The sequence below is a fragment of the Fundulus heteroclitus genome, unplaced genomic scaffold (genome assembly GCF_011125445.2).
Source record: "Fundulus heteroclitus isolate FHET01 unplaced genomic scaffold, MU-UCD_Fhet_4.1 scaffold_82, whole genome shotgun sequence".
NCBI lineage: Eukaryota > Metazoa > Chordata > Actinopteri > Cyprinodontiformes > Fundulidae > Fundulus > Fundulus heteroclitus.
Window position 1 is genome coordinate 1,046,834 of NW_023397274.1, and position 22,149 is coordinate 1,068,982.

General features: G+C 40.6%; 1 protein-coding gene across 1 annotated transcript in view; it reads right to left on the bottom strand.

Annotated features, from left to right (window-relative positions):
- Positions 1-527: 527 nt before the first annotated feature.
- The window catches only part of LOC105930806 (nipped-B-like protein B), a 57,360-nt gene continuing 35,738 nt past the window's right edge, over positions 528-22,149 (bottom strand). The window contains exons 23-47 of the mRNA XM_036134470.1: positions 21,293-21,425; positions 21,033-21,176; positions 20,842-20,928; positions 19,435-19,652; positions 19,252-19,354; positions 19,058-19,156; positions 17,575-17,721; positions 15,677-15,811; positions 15,493-15,591; positions 15,353-15,406; positions 15,151-15,259; positions 14,927-15,063; positions 12,819-12,959; positions 12,622-12,715; positions 10,712-10,866; positions 10,539-10,629; positions 10,268-10,441; positions 7,933-8,123; positions 7,709-7,816; positions 6,141-6,341; positions 5,892-6,038; positions 4,232-4,608; positions 3,975-4,149; positions 3,659-3,850; positions 528-1,613 (exon numbers count right to left, since the gene is read on the bottom strand). Of these exons, the coding sequence (XP_035990363.1) occupies positions 1,263-1,613; positions 3,659-3,850; positions 3,975-4,149; positions 4,232-4,608; positions 5,892-6,038; positions 6,141-6,341; positions 7,709-7,816; positions 7,933-8,123; positions 10,268-10,441; positions 10,539-10,629; positions 10,712-10,866; positions 12,622-12,715; positions 12,819-12,959; positions 14,927-15,063; positions 15,151-15,259; positions 15,353-15,406; positions 15,493-15,591; positions 15,677-15,811; positions 17,575-17,721; positions 19,058-19,156; positions 19,252-19,354; positions 19,435-19,652; positions 20,842-20,928; positions 21,033-21,176; positions 21,293-21,425 (3,862 nt within the window). The 3' untranslated portion in view covers positions 528-1,262. The remainder of the gene's footprint in view (positions 1,614-3,658; positions 3,851-3,974; positions 4,150-4,231; positions 4,609-5,891; positions 6,039-6,140; positions 6,342-7,708; positions 7,817-7,932; positions 8,124-10,267; positions 10,442-10,538; positions 10,630-10,711; positions 10,867-12,621; positions 12,716-12,818; positions 12,960-14,926; positions 15,064-15,150; positions 15,260-15,352; positions 15,407-15,492; positions 15,592-15,676; positions 15,812-17,574; positions 17,722-19,057; positions 19,157-19,251; positions 19,355-19,434; positions 19,653-20,841; positions 20,929-21,032; positions 21,177-21,292; positions 21,426-22,149) is intronic.

Sequence of the window (22,149 nt, forward strand, 5' to 3'; positions counted from 1 at the left end):
AAATATATCTTTGAACATTTCTGAGGAGGTTTAAGTTCGTAATCCTGACCTCCTGTTTCCCAGGTGTAGAAATATGGAGTTGTGACACAAACCTGGTTCTATTAGCCCCTCTGCTAAATAGTGGCGATGGACCGGAGAACACGTCGCTCAAGGAAGGCAGATGTGTGTTGCTGACCTTATAAGTCAGAAAATAGCAAACTTACTCATATCTACAATAAGCCGCAATAATTGAAAAGCATAAAACAATTGGAGGTGTGACAGTCGAGGCTGGGCGAGGACCCAAGTGGATTTGATCACTGAGGAAAAACAGATGCTAAAGCTGAGTGAGTAGAGAACTGCAAGAAATTATATATATATATATATATATATATATATATATATATATATATGAAAGTTTTTAGTATATATACATCAGGAGATCAGTAGTTTACCAAAGTACAAATAGAAATAAAAAAAAAGCTGAATGTTGTTACATGAGGAGTCTGAGGAGAAAAAAACTGTTGTGCGAAAAAATGAACACAAGTACGTAACAAAGAAATAAGAAAAATTTATTGCAGTATAAGCTCCACCAGAGGGGCGGTGGATAACTTTATTGTCGACCTGTGCTATTTAACATTGAACCTACTGTATATTAAAACACTATTAGCACAGATACTGCACCGCTTTCCTCATAAATAGGTCAAAGATAGTCTATAACACAGATGGAGCTAAACAGCATGTTGTTGTTGTTGTTTTTTTTCTATAACAAGACATTAAAATTTCCTGGACCTCACATCAAGTAAATAAATTCATCTGGATCTAGGTATAATTCCAAAAAAACACTTTATTAAGAACATCGTCAATACACTAACTTCCAACATTCAGTTTGTTTTGTTGCTTTTTTTTTCTTTTTTTTTGTTTGTTTGTTTTTGTTTTTTACAGAATTATGTTCAGATATAAACATGTTTTTGTTTTCTCGTTTTTTTTAGTTAAACTATGATACAGCGGGAGTAAAAATCAAACATCCAAGTTGCTGCACAACAGCGAAGGAACTCCCACACAATGTTTTCACAAACATTTTCACCTCCGTCTTTTTTTTTTTTTTTTTTTTGTCTTTTTCTCGCGTTAACCCTAAAACTTAAACAGTATTTCAAGAACATTTCCTCCACCAGAGCCTTAAATCTAAACACGGGAGCGTTGTCTCTGCAGGTAACGTAGCGACTCCGCAGATCTGAGCTGCGGTGGGGGGAACGGGGGGGGACGTTCAGGGATATTTTTTCTCACTAACTCTTCGACCCGTCCTTGGAAGCGTACAGCGCTCGTAACGTCTGTGCCACTTTGTTCGTAAGCTTCTGTCCGCTCGTCAAGGAGATTTTCTTGTAGATAATGTCTGACTCCTTGATGCTGTCGACCCAAGGCACCTTTTTGCGGCCGTCCCGCTTCTTCGCCACAGCCCACGGTCCGGAGTAGGTCCCCGTCATCCAGTGTATACTGTAGCCGCTCCTGGTCTTTTGGATGATCTTGGCGATCTGCGGTCTGTCTTTGTATTTGGGGCGGCAGATGGCGACGATGTCCATGACCTCCACCATTTGGCCCACGTCGTCAGCAGAATCCGCGTCTTTTCTTGGCTTTCGCTGTGGGTTGTGAAAGAAAAAACGTTATTTTATGCAGGAAGGGACAATCTGCTGTAGTTAGCAGTTTTATTCGGTCGAGGCAGATAACCGTTCATACTGAGCCTGGTTCTGGTTCTGCTGGAGGTTTTTACTTCCCGTTAATGGGGAGTTTTTCTTTCCACTGTCGCCTCATGCTTGCTCAGTATGAGGGATTGCTGCAAAGCCATGGACAATTCAGACGACTCTCCCTGTGGCTCTACGCTTCTTCAGGTGTGAATCCTGCTTGTCAAGACTTGATGCAATCAACTGGGTTTCCTCGTATAAGAATTTTTTTGACCAATCTGTATAATCTGACCCAGTCTGTATAATCTGATTGAATTTCACTTTGGAAAGTGCCTTGTGATGACATGTTTCATGAATTGGCGCTATATAAATAAAATTGGATTGAATTACTGTATTTTATTCTATCATCCATGCTGGACGTTTTTTTTATGGTTTCCCTGGATCAGTGTTGTAGGACTCGAGTCCGAGACTCGAACTCGAGTCCGAGTCATTAGCTAAATTTAGAGACTCATGACTTGACTTGGACTTGAGCACTGATGACTCGAACTTGGACTCGAACTCCTACATTCAGATCATTCTGACTCGAAAATTGAGAAAAATACTCAACTTTTTTTATATCATTAGGCTATAATTTTAATATGTCATTAGAATATTATTTGGTGTATGATTTTAATATCTAAATTATTAGTGCAATGTGGTGGAGTGTGGATTTTTTTTTAATTTAAAAACATGTAGGCTATGCTTACTTTAGTGCGGAACTTGGACTCGACTTGATCAATAGTGACTCGACTCGGACTCAACTCTGACTTTTTTTAATGACTTGGACTTGACTCGGACTTGAACACTGGAGACTCAAACCTGGACTCGGACTCGAGGCCTAGTGACTTGACTACAACACTGCCCTGGATTCAAGTCCTTACTTAACAGCTTATTGCTTCTTTAAGGTCACCAGACCTTAAAAAGGAGCAATAAGCAATAATTCATTATTTTCTTGTGGCACCAGTTCGGTACTGGAATCGATTTGGTGGAAAAATAATTTGGTTATTTTTATCTAGTGCTGGCATGTAGTTAAAGAGTACAAAAAAATGTGGAATGCCAACGTGAAATAAATAAATAAAACGTAATTAAATAAATATTCACTTGAGTAAATAAGAGCTAAATATACAAAGTAACAATCAAATGGTGAAATACAGAGTGCTTATGAAAGTATTACCTCGTTATTATGAAATATTTTTCTTTTTTTTACAACAATGTGTATAATAATGTAGCATTTATTTTACTATTTATAATAGTATAATAATAGTACTATTTTACTATTATTTTGTGGAAGTATTTTGATTTAATCCCAGCAGTTTTTATTTCAAAATGTAATAAAAAAAAGTAATCTTTTATTTCATATGGGTGTTTTTCCCCAATGGGCTTTTTATTTAATGCCACTTTTCAGCTGAAGCACTTTGCCAGCCAACCAAGAGAGAGAGAGAGGGCGGAGCCAGGTGTATGATTGGCTACTTCTTTACCCAGACAGGTGCAGCATATTCCCAGGTAAGCCGTCCATGGAGAACCCAGAAAAAAATAATTCTTTCTTCCATCAGCATCAGCAGGGTCAACCCTCTGATGCTGATTGGCAGGCAAAGTGATTCTGCTGAGAAGTGGCATTATGGAATAAATAGGCCACTGGGGGAAAAAAACATTGTGAAATACAAGATGACATTAAAAAAAAAAGACAAAAACTGCTGGAATTAAATAATAACACCTCAATAATAGTTTCTATTATTGTATAAAAAAATATATGTGAATTTTTTTATATCATCATGCCCATTTTTAAAGGAGAATGAAAAATATTTCATAATAATGAGGCGATAACTTTATATGCATTCAGTTATTTCACTATTTCACTGACACTTGAAATTTAACAATGTTTTATTTATATATTTAATTTTGAGCCGTTCCATAACAACAAAAAAAAACATTCAAATACAACTTTTAGGGATTGCCATTCTTACCGCGGGAGGATCTTCATCCTCACTCTCCTCATCATCTGTCTCCACTGGAGCAGTGTGATTACTGTGGTTGTGATTTTGGGGTTTAGGACCCTTCAGCAGCGAGTTGATGGCTTTGTTTCTGGCATTAGCGTTTGCTTCGCCCCCATCCTCCTCCTCTTCGTCGCGGTCCAGGTGCTCCATCAGCACCTTGAACTATGAGACAAAAAAAGCAGACCTTAATTCACCTGCCCAAGAATAAGATGTTTCTGTTTAGGAGCTCTAATGTTGTCCTCCAACAGATATCAGGAACCAGAATGCGGAGGGAAATTGTGCTTACGTCCAAAAACAGCTTGACGATATTCTTCTTAGTTTCCCAGCTGAGTTCTCTGTTGGCCACGTCACTCTTCAGGTATTCCAGAGTCTGACGAGGGTTGAAGCTCACCTTAGACTTCCTGTTCACCGCCTTGTCGTAAACTTTGGCCGACTCCGTCGGAGAGTACTTCTGGATTTTGCTGTAAAACAAGCAGGACGTCGACACTAAGGCAAAACGAGTTCGTACGGGATCAGTGCCCAGGCCTCTGCCATGGGACCTACCTGTCTGAGAAGCCATAAAGGTTCTTTAGGTGTTGTTTGAGCACCAGCAGCAGCAGGATGCCCTGAGAAGCGCTGGCGAATTCCAGCAGAGGCGTGGTGTTTTCAGGCAGGCGGTCCATCACCGCTTCTTCGTCGTCCAGATCCGAGTCAGACTCACCACCTCCGGGCTTCTTTCGCTTGCGGACTTCCTCCTCTTCCTCCTCGCTGCTGCTGCTACCGCTGCTGCTGCTGCTGCTGCTGCTGGATGTGCTGCTGCTCTTCTCCTCATCCTCGTCTTCCTCCTCATCAGAGCTGTTTTTCCTCTTACGAGAATGCTTCTTTTTTCTCTTCTTTGTCTTCACCTTCTTTTTATGTCTCACAGGCTCTTTCCGTAAACACTGCAGAGGCACAGAAAAACACCCACTGGTTTAAACCTTCGGTCCGTCAGAATTTAAGACTTAATCATTTAGAGCACAAAGCCACGCATTCACTCTTAGACACATTTGCCCGTAAGCTGGAAAATAGGGATAACACCCATTATGCTTTTTACAAAGCCACATACATTTTTCTTCTCATTGTTTATTTTCCCTCACTGTCTGACATTAAATCCGACTAAACTTTTCCTGTTTTAGAACGGTTAGAAAGACCAAAATTATTTCTATTTGCTAAATGAATAACAAGCAAGACAATGTTCTGTTAGTTTCTTTTGACATTTGACGATTGGTTTCAGCTGTGGAAATATTTCATATTTATTTCCAAATTAACTTTTTTTTTTACTAGTTATCTTCTGCAATACTTGGAGGCACAATTTAAACCGAACTTGCGTAAAAATGTAAAATAATCCTCATTTTGACTGTATCGTTAACATAAAGCCAGTTTATTATTCCTGTATCCTGTTAGTCTGTACATCACCAAAACATTCCTGTGTAATAACTTTAATTGAAATAATAACGAGCTTAGTTGCAAACTAGTTGTAAGAACAGCGTAAGACGAAACATATGCCAGTGAGTTGTTTTTTTGCATAAACAGCATTTGATTTTTCAGTAGTTTAACAGATAAAAATACAATACTCCAGTTAAACAGATCTGACTGATCTGTAGCGGCTTTCTTAACCTTTTCTGTCGGCACCTTATACTGTATTTTAAATCTACGGTAAATTACAAGCTGTATTCTTGCACTAATGCCCTTGCACAATCAATTTCTGCACATGGAAATGGTTTTAAAAATACTCACCTGTACGCTGTGACTTCTCCTGCATTGTCTACATTTAAATTGTTTACTTTTAAATCACTGCTGCACCTCATACTGTAAATTCAATTCTTCTGCAATTTTACAAGCTGTATGCAACAAATTTTCGTTCTGTACGCACTCTGTGCGTACAAAATGACAAATAAAGTTGTCTAAGTCTAATATTAAGGCTCTCCTGTCAGATCTGTTCTGGTTGGGACAAAATATCTGTTGCTATCACTGCAGCATTCGTGACGGCATTGGGTGAGTAAGGCACAATCACGATCCTAATGCAAAACATATAAATCTCACTTCAAAATTACCTACATTTTACGATTATTTTTTTTTTCAACGTTTTTGGCAAATGCCTATTCTCGACGAATACATCCTGATCAAGCGGGGCAAAGCTATGCAGAAACAAAAAAACTAGCTGTCCCACTCCAGACATTCTCACCTCTTTGAAAGACTGGAGGAGGTTGCTACCAGAGACAGACAGAGTGATGTCTATATGGTGCATGATGAAAAGAGGTTCCTCCTGGGTTTGGTAAGGGAAGCATGCCAGGTTGTCTGCTATGAAGAGCAGCATGTTTACTTCTGTTTTCTGCGGGGAACAAAGAAAATACGCAACTAAAACAGCTGCTCTGAGCCAAATTTTATCCAATTATTCTCACAAAAAACACAAAACAAAGAAAAGTGAACTCACGGAGCTGTCGTCGAACAGGTTGAGCAGGGAGATGAGGAAAGCCCGCCTGTGCTGTCGGTTCCCACGAACCATAGTGTAGAGATGGGAGCAGAGAGCCGAGTCCGAGTCCTCGTGGCGGAAACCTCGGATCGCCGCGCGTTTGCCGCCGTTTATGGCCTGCTGCACCTGGTAAGACATCTTCAGCCCAGCAACAGCCTTCATCTGTGGAAGTAGAGAGAGAGAGAGAGAGCTCTAAACCCATCGACACTCAACGACATCAATCATTTTCGCTTGACAGATCATTTTTAAGGTTCCATTTTATTTATTTTTTAACAATAATTTCAACAGTGTTCCTCCAAATTGGTATGCGAGTCTTAATTACTCCCTCCCGGCAGTGCCTTGGAGCGAGCCCAGTTGGGCTCCAGCAGGGCAATATGGAAAAAAGCATAGATAAAATAGAAATCATATTGATCGATATTGATAATTATCAGCAAATTCAAAACATATTTTAAGTGCAGCGCTGGCCATTCTACACTGTTGCTTAGCAGCCTATTTTTAGATAAAGAACACACAAACACTGAATTCAAACTCAGCCCTTTATTAAAACCAACGTTTTAACAAAACTGCAAGTTTTTAAAAAAAGAATAAAGAACGCGTGCTCTCTGAACTCCTTGAAGGGGGCGGAGCTTGGTGACGGAGGTTCCCGGGTCAGTTTGCGATGTAATGACTGTAATATATGTAACGTGGCTAGAATGCAAAAGGAAGAATTACTGTTATCCTATTTTAACTTTTTATTGACCTTTTTTTTCCTATCGTCGATATACATCTGTCGATCGATATATATTGTTATTAAATTATCGTCCAGCCCTAGGCTCCAGTCACCGGCCAGCTCTGTCTCATCTACGCTTCTTCAAAGAAAAGTAAAAAACAAAGCAACTGGACTTGTTTCCCGTAGTTGAAGACGTTTTGCTTCCTCTCCAGGAAGCTTTCTCAATTCAAAAAGTCTGGAGTAATGTGGAGTAACAAGCTTTATACGAAACGTCTTCAACTACGGGAAACAAGTTCAGTTGCCTTGTTTTTTACCTTTTTTTTTTTGCAATGACCATGACCTGGATGACTGAGAATCTTCACCAGCTTCTTCAAAGCAAACATGGCAGATGGAGCGTCTGCCTGCTTGTTATAGAGTTTCATTTAATGTCGTCCAGAGCTCAGCAAGGTTTTGTCATAAACGTCTTAGCGTCTTGCGCGATAAGCTGCAGAGACGAACCCGTAGGTTTTGAGGCAGAAAAAAAAAGAAGAAAATAATTTATTTAAAGCTGCTGAATGCTCTCTGACAAGTTGTCCCTAAACAGCGTTTTTTTCCCCGCCTGTTCAGACGATTCGTTGCCTCTCTGTTGATGCGCAGGAAGTTTATCTCACTTTATCCGTTTCAACCGCATTCAATTGTGTCGAGAATGTGGAATATTTAAATAAATCGACATTTAAAGTTAAGCTTCTTTTTGCGCTTTCGTCGTCACGTTTTAACCAAATCGCTCCGTTTTACATTCAAAAAATATATCCGATAATAACAATAACCCGCAGTTACTCACGTGGATGAATCCTGAGTATTTCTTGTCAATCTCCACCAGCTGTTGGTCTGCCTTGTTCTTCATGGTCGGTTCCGGATCCGTGCCCATGGCAATCAAGTAGGGGACACACTAGGCGGCACAGACAGAAGGTTTTATATTTTCACGCCGTTTTAAAAGCTAACTGGATATCCTGAGGTTTTTTTTTTGTTTGTTTTTTTTTTGTCTAAGTGAGGCGGTGGACACACCTGCACAGGGTGTATGAGGCCCTGGCTGAGAGTCAGCGTGATGACGCTCAGAGCGAAGTGCCGAACGGTGGACTGCGAGTGGAAGAAGGACTCCAGCACCTGCTTTAGGTAGATCTGCATAATGGAGCTGCTCATGCCTGAGGAGATGTCGCCCATCTCCTTAAGATCTTCCTGCTTCGCTTGATTCTTCCCTGAAAGAACAACATCAGCATCAAAGACATGAGAAAGAAGAAAAAAAAATAATAATTCTGAAAACTGTGCTTAGCCCTCCCCGATCATTGATTTGCTGTGCCCCTAAATGTCTTGTTGCAAAATCCAAATCAGATTTTTTATGCTTTCTTTGAACAATTACCTTTTTTTTGGTGACTCTTTCGTTAAAAAGGCGTCAACTAGAGCAAACAATTTTACTGAATTTTATTTAGGGGGGGTTGAAAGCACCGAAAATGTACTGACATGCATAAATTTAATTAATAATAATATAAATAAATAATCATCTTTATCGTCATTGAAAGATACATTACAATGAAATTTATTCTCTGCACTTATCCAGTGGGCTGCCACTGTGTGGCGCCCGGGGAGTAATCTGGGGTCAAGGGGTCTTGCTCAGGGACCCAGAGTGGCAGTCTGTGGGAGTTGAACTCAGAACCTCATGGACCCAAGCACAATGCTCTAACCACTAGGCCACCACTGTCTCGGCTACTCTTCTTCAAAGCAAACATGGCGGATGGAGTGTTTGCTTGCTTCCTGATGAGCCGGGTTATCAGGAAGCAAGCAGGGACTTAATCTTTACAACAATAACCGTCATTTTGCCCATGTCGGTATTTTCGGAATTTAAATTTTTTTTAAAGAAAAGTCTTTTTTTATACGTAGGCGATGGTCCTGTCCCTTTAAGACGCTGCACTACGTGTACAGTCTGTAGTCACGTGACTCCAGTCTGAAACATGAAGCCAAAGAGACGGTGAGGTGGCGGGAATGGAGGAAATTTCTAATGTTTGAGCGGCGGTGGCGGTAGAGCCGGTCGAGGAGGAAGAGGAGCAGCGGTTGAATATATCGCGGCCACATCTGGCCTCTGGTTCATCCGCACGACGAAGCCATATATTAGTCTGACTTTACATTACATAAATGACGAATGGAAACCGCGCACCAGAGTGATCGAGACGGCGTATTTTCCAGCCGATACCGGCGAGATGGTCGGACAAGGTTTAAATGTGATGCTGTCTGTATGGGACATCAAGGAAGAGGCCCCTGTCAGTATTACTACTGACAGGCTGCACCTGGCTGTCATGGTTAAGTTTTTGTCTGGCTTTTTTCCCCCGGTTATTTTCCTACACCTTCCTCCTCTCACTCAGCTCACCTTCCACTCCCCAGCAATCAGTCACACCTGTTAGGCATTAATTAGTCAGACTCACTCCACCTGTCAGCCTCCCTACAAAAGTCTCCCGCAGTCTTCTCTTCACCCCCGCCGGCTCGTCATCAGTCTCCACTCACTTCAAGTCTGTCAGCCTGGTTTGCCTCTGCTAGCTGCTGGATTTTCCTGCCTTCGTCTGTGCCTCAAGTCAAGCCTCTGTTAGCTGCTGGGTTTCCTGCCTCCTCTGTGCCTCAAGTCAAGCCTCTGTTAGCTGCTGGATTTCCTGCCTCCTCTGTGCCTCAAGCCAAGCCTCTGTTAGCTGCTGGGTTTCCTGCCTCCTCTGTGCCTCAAGTCAAGCCTCTGTTAGCTGCTGGGTTTCCTGCCTCCTCTGTGCCTCAAGTCAAGCCTCTGTTAGCTGCTGGGTTTCCTGCCTCCTCTGTGCCTCAAGCCAAGCCTCTGTTAGCTGCTGGGTTTCCTGCCTCCTCTGTGCCTCAAGTTTGCTCGCTGCTCTGTTGCTGGATTGCCTGCTACCCTGTGCTCCGGCAGTCCTACACCCGAAGAACTGTCTCGCTTCCTTCAGCTCCTGCTCCAATCCAGTACAGCCTCTCTGGTTTCCTCATTCACAACTCATTCTCCATTCAATAAACTCTCAGAAAATCAGCTCTGTGTCCGTGGTGTGTTTACTGGGTTCATCCAAAGACAAATACATGACACTGGCAATCAGTAAGTGTCCACATCTTAATGGAGTTAACTGTGCATAAAGGTGCTACCGCGCCATAACGTTATTATCACTTAAACATATATGCCCTGTTAGGAAAATTTGGAAATTGATATTGATCATATAACAACAATATAACTGGCTGTGAAGTAGCCTGGTGGAGTGTGTGTGTCTGTCCAGATCAAATGTATTGGACTTTGTGGTTGCAATGGGACAAAAGGTGCAAAAAGCAGGTGACAGGATTCACGAGACAGAACTGCTCCACTCACATTCGCGGTCGGCCTCTTGCATTCGAGAGTCCTCCTCCTGCAGGTACGTCTGAAGGTTTTTCAGCACGTGGATCTTCAGGTTGACGGCGCTGTTCTCGCCTGACAGCAGACTGATGTAAAGAACCTTCACATCTTGCACGAACATGAGCTCAGGGTGCATGATGAACTGGAAGCCTGGGTGAAAGGAGAGAAAGTGTTCAAACGCAGAAAGGTGAGGACTTTGAACAGTCGATAGAGTGATATATTTCATCTAGATTGCTGTATAACATACCTAGACCAATAATGGCCTTGATCTGGACCTCCTCATCCTCGTGGGTGGTGAAATACAGCAGAAGCTCCAAAACCTTCTCTTTTATGATGATCTAAAAGACACCCATAAGATCCGTCAACAACAACAACAACAACAGCAGCACCAACAACAACTTCTAATGATGTGCTGCTTACCTTGTTAGCTCCCTTGAACTCTTCTTGGTCAAAGTCAAAGTGTCGACAAAGCGCCCCCACGGTGAAGAGGGAGCGCAGCAGAGTCGGCTTGTTAGCAGCCAGCGTTGAGCTGCTGGGGTCCTCCTGGTGCTGCGTCTTGAGTTTAGCCAGAGCTCCTGTAAAAAAAAAAAAAAAAAAAGCTCTTTAGGTCTAAGTAATAGGGATGCGCCGATATGAAAATTTGGGCCGATATCGATATCCGATATTAATATTGCTGTTATGTCCGATAGCTGATATTTACCGATGTGTGTGTGTGTTTGTACACACATTTACGTTTCTGGGATGATCAAATTTTGCACAATTTTGTACCGACTGCAAACTATGCCAACTGAAATTTTGAATGTAGGTTATAGTCTAGACTTACACGTCATGTGACACTAGGGTGGGTATTGCCAAAGAAGTCACAATTCGATTTGAATCACGATTCACATGCCACGATCCGATTCTATCACGATGCATCACTATATTTGAATTATTGCGATGTATTGAGATGCATTGCGATATTTTCACTGAACACTGTTGGAAAAAAATTCAGCCACTACCAGTGGCTGACTGGCTGTGTATGATCTGGATAGTGTCTTCAATTTATACATAACTAAAAGAAACTGAATTCATACATGGCTGTATTTATTGAAACGACTTTTGGAGGTATTGCCATGAAAACAAGTATTACTATTACTGGAGCGATATGTTAAAAAATTACTAACATTGGCCGATACAGATGTTAATGCCCATATATCGTACATCCCTACTAAGTTATAATAATTATAATTTAGTTACGGTTCTTTATATAGCACAGATTCACAATACATTTTTTAGCACACCTCTATACAAAATCCCTCAAGCTCAGTCAGACTGGGCAGATAACGTCTGTCAAAAGTAAACTTTTTCCCAAAAGGATTTCTGTCTCTACCTTGACTGGGTCTAAACCACTGTTGAAGGAAAGAAGCCCCCTCAGCACGGTGTGGTAACCACTTTTTCACTGTAAGGGGGGGAGGGTTACGGCGCTCTAAACAGTAAGTTTTCCTCAACACATCATTTATTTTTTACCAAACAGTTCGACAGAGCATTTTGGAGCACACAAATCACACAAAAAATTTATGTTTTCATGTGACAATCATCCATTACCTTGTCTGAAAAAGCAATAAACGTACAAAACTCATTGAAGTTGGTGGCTGTAATGTGACATGATGTGAAAGAGTTCCAGAGGCATGAATAATTTAGCTTTAAAGGTAACGCTTAATTTGAATTAACTGGATGTATATATGGATGTATATTTGTACAGATGCCTATAGTAATAGCCATCTGTACATATATACATAGTACATGTAAACTCTGTTATAATAACAACCATCTGTATATTATGCTATTGTACATATCTGTAAAACTCTATTTATAGTAATATCCACCTGTATATTATATTCGGTACATATCCAGCTGTAAATTTAGTTCACAATACTAGTTATCTATATATTATACTCATAGGACAAATCTATCAGTAAAATAATGTTTATAATAGTATCTATCTCTATATTTATTCAGTAAAAAGCCATGTCCTGTACTTATGGAACCGTTGTTTATCCTGCACTTGCTGCTATTGCACTTGTGGTTAGACCTAAACTGCATTTCGTTGCCTTGTCCCTGTACCTGGGTAATGACAATAAAGTTGAATCTAGTCTAATTTAATGTAAAGCAGAATAGCTTCAACAGATTCTGGGACATTTGGGAGTCTTTTGCTACTTTCAACGCACAATAGGTCCCCTGAAACAATATTTGTCTCCGTTATGTTATTTTTCTGGCCTAAAAAGCAGCGACACAAGACAAAAACCAGAATAAAACCCAAACATGGACGGTGATGCATGCAGTCTTACCGTAGAAGCGATTGAAACAAGCCCACACAAACTTGTAGTTATGCGTGACCTTGTTCACAATAGCGCCGAGACAGCTCACACAGTGCTGCACAACCTTGGAAGACAAAAGATATCGAGTTAGCCTGTTATACGCGCTCATGTTTATCGTGCTCTGAGAGACGCGTGTGTGGAAGCCAGGAGCTGTAAATGAGACTGACCGTCATGCCGTGTTTAATGATGAGCTTCATCAGGTCTCCCTCAATGGTGTTGAGGAAAGACTCACTTGGAGTCTCCATCAGAGGCACAACCAGCTCCAGGATCTTGGCCACGTTGCAAATCACCATGAAGTCGTTCTGAGTCTAAAACGCGTCAAAGATGGAGCGAGTCAGTTAGCTCGGCTGCTTCTACTTGTGTTTCCACATGGCTGCCACTAGATGGTGCAACAGCACAACAAAAACGTACAAGTTCGTCCACAAATAGATCATAACAGCGTGAAAAGAGAAATTATTTCTGCAAATATACCAGAAGTCCCGTTTATTACATTAATTGCACTCAAAATTATGTATTTCAGAGACTTATACTGAGCTGGCGCCACAGTGTAAGTATAAATTGATTTCTGAGCAGCAGGTGGAGTAAGTGGGCAAAAGGTCATACCAGCGTATAAACTTTTAGCGAAAGCTTCCCACTCTTAATGTCAGTTCGGTTTTTATGATCATGTTTTATTGAGTCTGTTCTTAACTCCTCTTTTATCTGCTGGCACGTGTCGTTTTTCAGATAAAAACGAGTCGTCTGCAGGGTCAACCTGCCGGCATGTCCCTGAATGATCTTTGTGGCTTCTACCACTGACGATCTCCAAAGAAGGTTAAAATCGTCTTGGATGACCGCAGACATCCTTTATGGGGAGAATTTTCCTGGCTACTTTCAGGAAAGAGGTACAGGATGCCACGCTGTAGAACAGGAACAGACTGGGAAAAAAAATCTTTTATTTCTGCTACTGTTGAACTCAATGCACTCGATACGGTGAGGATGAACTCACTTTTATTTTTATTTGACGTCGTTGTGGGCTTGTTTTTATGCGACTCCTGTCTGCACAACAAATAATAAAGTGTACCTTGACCTCTATATCTGTTAAGTTCCCAGAAAATTTTAATATAACATAAGACCAAAAACAAAAATGGCTCCAAATCGTCCAGCACAGTCACTGACACCCAGGAGGAGGGTCAGCAACAACAGGTCACTGCTAAAGAGGGAGGCTGTTCACAAAAGGCTGTGTCCAGGCATCTAAATGTCAAGTTAAGTGAAAGAAAAAAGCGGCAGCTTTGCGTCGCGATTCTTGAGAGGGCGGGGATTTCAACGTGTGAACTGTGGCTGAAGTGCTTCAACGGCCGGCACATACAGACATATCCAGGACATGGGATAAAATCTCTTTTGTTAAGCTGCTCCGGAACTAGAGCCCATGGAAAAAAACTTCTTACATGGACTGAAGAGGAAATACAGAGGACCGTTGCTCAGCGGTCCAAAGTCCACGTTTTTTTCCAGACTCAAGTAAATTTAGATTTATTTCCCCCCCCTCTCTGAAATTAAGTTCATACAATCTGGGGAGGAGGCAAATAATCTAATTAGCTTGAGGTCCAGCGTGAAGTTCCCCACATTCACTGATGATTTGTGGTGCCATGCCATCAGCTGGGGTTGGTCCACCGTGCTTCATCGAGTTTGAAGTCACTGCCGCCATCTACCAGGACTTCACACCTGTCCACATTTTATAAACTACCAATACCCGCTTTAATAAAAGTGACATCCCTGAGCTTGATTTGCCTGGAAACCGGTCCGTCCTCAACCCCACAAAGGAGCCATGGCGGATTGTCAACAGCTAAACGTCGCTAACACAGCAGGCTGGGTTTCCTTAACGCCACGTCTGCTGAGCTTCCTCCATTCTACGCTGCATCGATGCAGTAATTCATGCAAAAGGAGCCCCGACCAAGCATCAAAGGTTACACACATGGAGATTTTTTTCAACGAGGAAACATTTCGGTATCAAAATACGTTTTTATTGGTCTTATTTCATACACATCATTTCCTAATGTAGAGTCTTCTTTAGCGGTAAGTCATAATGATCAAATTAGACTAAAGCAAACACTTAAAATGTCCCTCTGTGTGCAATAAATCGACATAAAATACAAGTTTCCCTCTTTGAATTGAATCAGAAGAAGAAACGACATTCTAATTTATTACGATGCACCTGCAAACCAGTTAGGACTTTTTCACGCTCCAGTTAGTTATTACGCTGGTGACGTTGGCAAAGTAATACAAATAGATGAGTACTTACGCTGCATTTGGTGTTCAAGTAGGGCTGCATAGCCATGGCATGTTTAACCATCAGGTTAGGCCTGATTTTGGTAACCAGATAAAGAGTGGTGATGCACGCTACCACACGGCTTGAGTTTATCCCTTTGTCTTCGCAGTCTGAGAGGCACACACAACAGTTTGCATTCAGCACAAGAAAATGTTTTTTTTTTTTTGCAAATAAACATGTTTAATAACTAAATGTACCTGCAATGGATTCCTCATATTTCAGTATATGTTCCACTAAGTTGTCCACCAGCTGAACACAGGCCTTCTTGGTCGGTTTGTATGAAGCATCCTCCTCTGATTTCAGCAGCTGACCAATCAGGGACAAACGGCGATCAGACAAAACGTACCGAGCCAAAAAAAAAAAAGCTGCTGACGTTTTAAGCGATTTTGGGTAACTCACGTTTTGCAGCAGCTGCTCAAACCAGTCGTAGCCCGAATCTTTGCAGGCCAACACCTTGAACCAAAAACGAAAACATCACGAGAGTTAGAGCACAGCGGCAACATGGTTCCTGTTTGGAGGACGCGAGATTAGGTACGGACCACGTCTGTGATGTTCAGGATCTTTCTCTTCATGGCTTCTTCGTCGTGGCTGGGCGTGGGGGAGAACCAGAGCTTCTGGAACGTCTCATTCACCAGTTTCTGCAAAGGCACACGAGCTGAATATCCGAAGACCTAAAAAGCGCCTCTTGGCATAAAGCTCAAAGACATCTTCATAAATGCAAACCTTGATCCCTTCCTCGTCATTGACTCTGCGGATCATCCTGACGCACATCTCTGTTATCTTGTGGAAGTCCGGCAGCTCCAAGCAGATGTCTCTTAGAATCTTGATGACTCTTTTTCGCACGCTGATTCCCGTGTCCTGTGTAAAAACAAAAGAGATATTTGAATATAGAATAAATGTACTGCCCTGTTAAAAAATAAGCCTGGTAATTCTGAAGAAAATGTGACCTGGAAAAACTTCAAATTAATCTATGTTCGGCCCGGTGGCTAAATGCAGTTTCGTTATTCAACAATGATTTTTATTTTATTTTTTCCCCAGTGTCCTGTCTGGCAATGTGGCAATAATAATTGTTGTCTTAATGCCAAAAAGAGCTCAACAGATTTGACTTTCACAAGTGGAGCAGTACTGCTTTTGCCATAGTGCTCCGCTTGATTTATGAAAGTCAATAGTTTTGTTATGATTCATGCAGGGAATATCTCAAATGATATGGACACTACAGTGGGAAAGTAGGAGAGGAAAGGAAGAACAAGAAGAAAAGAAAAGGTGAAAGAAAGAGGAGATAAAAGGAAGAGAATGATAAAACAATTATTGAAAAAAACATGTAATTCGTTTAATTGAAAATCTGCAGTTCATATATTGCCCACAGGGGGCGCTGTGTTTTAATTAGCAGATGGTAGCACTGAGCTTCAGATGTGGAAAACTGATTTTAAATAATTTCTTAATTTTTATCTGTTTGATGTATTTTGTCATGCAGGACAGTGTTTTTAATTTCCAAAAAATGTGAATAAATGTTTTTTAACATTGTACAATCACTGTGATCAGTTCTTATGCATGATGCACTTAAGTAAATGTTTAACTGAGTAAAAGTATTGTTAAAATTGCACATACTTTTCTTAAACGCTGGGGTTATTCATAATATATTGTGTAAAAGTGAAATTCATTTAATATAAAAATCAACAAAAAGTCCACTTTTATTAGTTCTATTTAATCTTGCAATGAGTTTACTTGTGTGGCCCTCTAGGATCAGATTAAGCTGTATGCGGCCCCTCAACCAAAATGAGTTTGACACCCCTGCCTTAAAGCATAAATAACCGACCTTCAGTAAGTAGCTCCTTAAAACAAAAGAGATGTCACACGTTTTATCAACTTCCACTTCTCCAGTTTAACATTTGGCATCAGACCGGATTTTTTTCACCTCGTTACTTCGTTTGAGTCTGTCGACAGTCTGCCGAGTAATGCCATCAATATGAAATTAAGCTAAATTCCTTTGACAGATTTTAACTTTTTTGTTGATGGTATAAAAATCTGTTCTATGTTTAACCTCTTGAGTGATAAGTACGTTTTTTTTTTTTTAGAAGAGTTTGAAACAGGAGGGAGGGACCGAGCATTACGAAAAGACTGAGAAAAGAGAGAGCAGAGCAAATGAAAGCAGATAGGGAAAGAAAGTGCGAAAAATAGTAAATGCACACAAAATAACAATTGAAATTTTGATTCAAATTGGGATTCATACACCCTCGTGACGTCCAATTGTTTTAATTGGTTTCCTTTCCCCCTAAAACCGCTATTGCTAAATCTTCTTGTTTATTCCCCCCTTGGTTCATGGTACAAGGATCAGAGAAACTATTCTCCAAACTACTTGCTGAATCGCTGCAGTTACCTATTTACACCTGTAGGTGGCAGTGTTGGAAAAGCTTTTTCACCTCAGCTGAACTTTTCCACCTTAAATGAACTTTCTGGACACGGTTTGCCAAAGCTCCACTTTAGATCCACATCTAATGCTTTGTATTACTTTTTGGAAACGCAGAGTAACAAACCAATACATCAAATCTATATAAAGTGGGAATATGATGCCTATATATCAAAATGAAATGAAAGATAAAGATAGAAATTCAATAAATTACCAAAATCCTTTCGATAAGCATGTCATAGTACTGCTCGATGAGCTCAGGTCGACTGAGCACGAAGCGTCCAAGAAGCTCCACAGCTGCTTCTCGGACACTAGTTGAGTTGTCCATCAGACGGCAGTGCACCCCACGCTGCATGTCCACCTTAAACATTAAAAAATAAAAGCATATAGTTATACATAAATCTTGAATTATGTCATTTGTACTCAACATCAACAATCAACCCAGTGACCTATATGATCAGGCACTAAGTGAACAGATCAAAGTCTCCTACATTTCATTGCATGATTGGTGTAGTTACACACAAAAACACATAGAAAGCTTAAGCATAAAAGTCACTCAAATTTCCATTAGATTTTGTTTTTAAAGAGGCAAGCCTTCTTTTAATATTTTAAGATAATTTAAAACAGATTCTCTTAAATTCTTTAAAAAAATATATTTTAGTAATCTATGAAATTCTGGGTATAACTTCGGTCTTTTCATATCCTGCTATGTACCTCAGAATACTTCTAAGGGACTCAGTGGCGGGGACGCAGACTTGTTGAAGATATTTATGATTGCAAGCAAGAAAGCGATTACTAAATGTTGGCTCCAACCTAGACACCCCCACTCTGAAGCTTCTTTTGAACATTATAAACCTGATCCACAATATGGAAATGTTGAGTTTTAAAATACGGCTCAAGAAGGAGAAAGGGGAGAAACTTTGGGGAAAATGGGATCATATTATTGCCAAAGGTGTGTAACAGTTAATATTTGTGACTCCATATCATTCGGACACCTGGGAGTTTTCCTCTTTGTTTACTTTTTGTGACTCCATACAGTAAAATGTCTGCATGACTTCCTGCTACCTGCCCTAGCCCTCATGTACGATTGTATGTACCTGTATGTTTAAAAATGAATTAAAAAAAATAAAATAAAAAATCTTTTAGACTTTGCCATTTTTTACCCTCTTTTTTAGACTATTTTCTCGTTGTTAAGGCAGTTAACTCTGGTCTATAAAATCCTTAATTCAAGTCTCTAAAAAGAACAATTATAAAGCAGCGTTGTTAAAATGTATCTTTATGCAGTTTGTCACTAGCAGCTAGTTACAATTTGCGTGTAAAAAGATCTAGTTTCACCATTTTTCTGCAGTTAAATCAACAATATTATCAATATTTCATCATAAAAAAAAAAGATTCCCCAAAAAACCTGAAAAATTAATGGAAAAGCATCCAAAGTCTAAATTAAAGGTGATAAACAAGGCCCCTTTGAAAGAAAGTCTAGCTGATTGGACCCAAATGATAGTAAAAAAACATTTGCGCGGCACTTTATTCATAAAGGTTTGTTTATCTGAGTCTTCATAGCTTCAATTAGATGCAAGTCTCAGTCGTTCTGTGTTAACGTTTGGGCTGATTAGTATAGGACTATCTGCTCTGGTGCAGAAAAAGAAGACGGCTACTGAAAAGGAAGCATACAGCGTAGAATAAACAGAAAGACTTACTCTTCCCAGTATACTTGGATCCACAGCCACTACCTCTGATAGACACTTCATGGCCTTGGTTCTCACCGCAATAGCACTCTCTCCCAGGACCCTCAGGATCTGGAATAAGAACATCAAAAAAACAGGAGAAAATATCAAGCAAGTGACACAATGCGATGTCTCACTCATTCTAAAATTTAACTTAACCACCTTACCTGTGATAAATAAATATCAAAGCTCTGCGCAAATGGCCTCATAGAGGCCAGGTATCTCACGATCAGACAGGAGTCCTCATAGTCTAGTGAGTCAGAGCTCGCCCTGCAACAAATAATAGGATGAATACTTTTTTTTAAATCGTATTTGGAGATGTATGTGCTATTTATCGCAGGGGAACTCACTTCACAGAGCTGAAGTTCAGGGGGGTTGTCTTGATGACTTTGCGGAGGAATTTCTTCCGTGCCTCGACCGTCTGTACGATCTCCCCGGTTGCGTCGTTATCCTCGGAATGTCGCCGATACTTCGGATCATCGTCGTTTTCCGTCTGAGACTTCATCGCCTTCTCCACCTCGACTGTGGTGTCTCTGAACCACTGGGCAATATAAAAGTTCCTGGCAAACTGAATTAAAACGATATGTCACACGCTTGATGGAAAGCTTGGAACATCGTTAGGAATGAGCAAAAAAGCGGAAACCCTTGAAAACCCTCCGCAATTATATGCATCCACGGTAGTTATGTGTAAATAAATAAATAAATAAAAGTATCAATAATTGGAATTTTTTTGTAGTAGCAAAATTTCAAACTCAAAATTGATTGGAGTACATTCATTCAGTGACAGACAAATGCCACATAAAGACATAATTGCGTATATATAATTATGGTTGGTGCTGTAACCTACACAGATACTCATCTTATTTTCTAGACCAATCAGATCTTCTGAAATGTCTTCTGTTGGGTTACGCAACGAAAACTCGATGAAATAGATTTCCAAAAGGCCTGATAGCAGCTGAGACTGTTCATCTTTGATAAAAGATAAATTCAAAATGTATGTTTTTAGTCTGGCTGTAAGTTATTTTATCTCAGTTTTATACACATTTTATTCGCTCTACCTGGGTAAATTAGTCAAATTCTAAATAAGTTAATTTCTATTTTGTTCTGCTTTCTCCCCTTCTGTTGTGGTATTCTTCCTTTCATGTAGCTTTTAGCATTATTTTAGATTACATTAGGAATTTTTGTAAATGTTAATGTTTCTTAGATTTATGTCTCACTGATAAAAATTGCAATTCCTGACTTTCACACTGCAAAAATTGAACTAAAAGTAAGTCAAATATTCTTGAAATTAGTGTTTTTGTCCTTAAATTAAGCAAGTATATAAGATTATGACCAATGGAATGCGTATTTTGACCCCTAATATAAGATAATTAGATATACTGCACTTGAAATAAGATGACTGCGATGAGTTGTTCCTTTTAAGTGCAAGAATCTTACTCTATTAGCAGATCATTTAAACTTGCCTGTTCAGACCAAGGGCAAATACACTAATTTCAAGAAAAATTTGCTTACTTTTAGTTCCCTTTTTTGCAGTGCATACATCTAATATGACATTTTGTTCAATTTGTCTAAAAACCATCATGGTATTGACTTTTGTAATTTTTGGTGTTTGCTGAGGGTTGGTTGTTTTAGCTTCTGTGAAAGCACGTTGTGATAAATCTGCTATACAGACATGAACGCTCTGACTAATTGTGTGATTGACCCAACTGGAGCATTCGTTGATAGAGGACCGTGTGTACGAATACTTAAAAGCTCACCAACAAAGATGGATCTGCATCAATGTTTTCATCCAGGAAGTCCAGCAAGGCCTTTTGGAGCTGCTGTACCTCATCACTGCCAGGAACCTGAAGGGAGAGAAAAAAAAAACACCATGAGCGGACCGAAACATTTCAGTTTGTCTGTTACTCTGTTTGTATTAATCCTTTAATCCTCTAATTGTGTAGTCCACCTCCTTAAGAATGCGATCGATGGTTCTTTGGTCCATCTTGCAGGAGAGAGAGTCTTTACGCAAGCTGGAGGCGACGGTGCCGAGGTAGTCGAGCGATGCCACCCTGAGCGCCATTTCTGTCTGCTTGTTACTGAACTGGTGGACCTAGAGTGGGAAACACGTCGGAAAAGTGCCGGAGTGAACAAAAAAATAATAAATCACTTATACAAGAAGGCGGGTTGCTGTGTGAGGGTAATTTCGGAGCGACGCCTGCTACTCACCAGCAGTCTGCCCAGTAAACTGAGCAGCAGCTCAGCAGCTGGCCACTCGGGTTTGTTGACAGCGGACAGCAGGTCGTGGACAAAGTTCTCAAAAAGAGGCCTGTAGTCGTCTTCCCCCTGTTTACTGCCACATCTGACGCAGAGAGACAGATTTTTTGAACACCGGGTGGCAAAAGTATTCACACCCCTTGAGGCTTTTTGACACTTGACAATCACAAACTTTAATGTATTTCCTTTGGGGATAAATTTGATAGACAAACACAAAACGTGACATTGCTGTGAAGTTGAAAGAAGGTGATGGTTTTCAAAAAAATTGCTAAACGAGAATGGAAAAATTTTGCTTTGTAGAAAAACCGAAGCAAGAATAGCTGGATTTTTACAGGTGGTTCACATGAATATACTTTAGTCTAAACGCTTCCATTGCAACTCTGGCTATTTGCTGAGGACTGGCCTTGCTAGAAGGTGCAGCCCCCGCCCTGTTCGTAAGTCTTTTGCAGCTTCTAAAACGTTTTCCTGCAGGACTGCCCCGTATTAAGCTCCATCCGTCTTCCCATCAACTCTGACCTGCTTCCCTGTCCTAAAGGCTGGAGTCGCCAGCTGGAAATGCTGATAATGACAGAACATCATGCATGGCATTTTATTCCAGGAGCCAGATTACCCCTAACCTGACCCTAGCCATATGGATGTCGCTCCGCCTAGCTTCACTCACATCCATCTGGGACCTCTCCCATAGAGAGTGATTTCTCCAACCAATTTTATTGTCCAGCCAATCAGGACGCAGGGCTGGAGTTTCATAGATGTGACGTAGTGGAGAAGCGACCATGACGTGAGACTGTTTTGATTCAGACAACAATGGC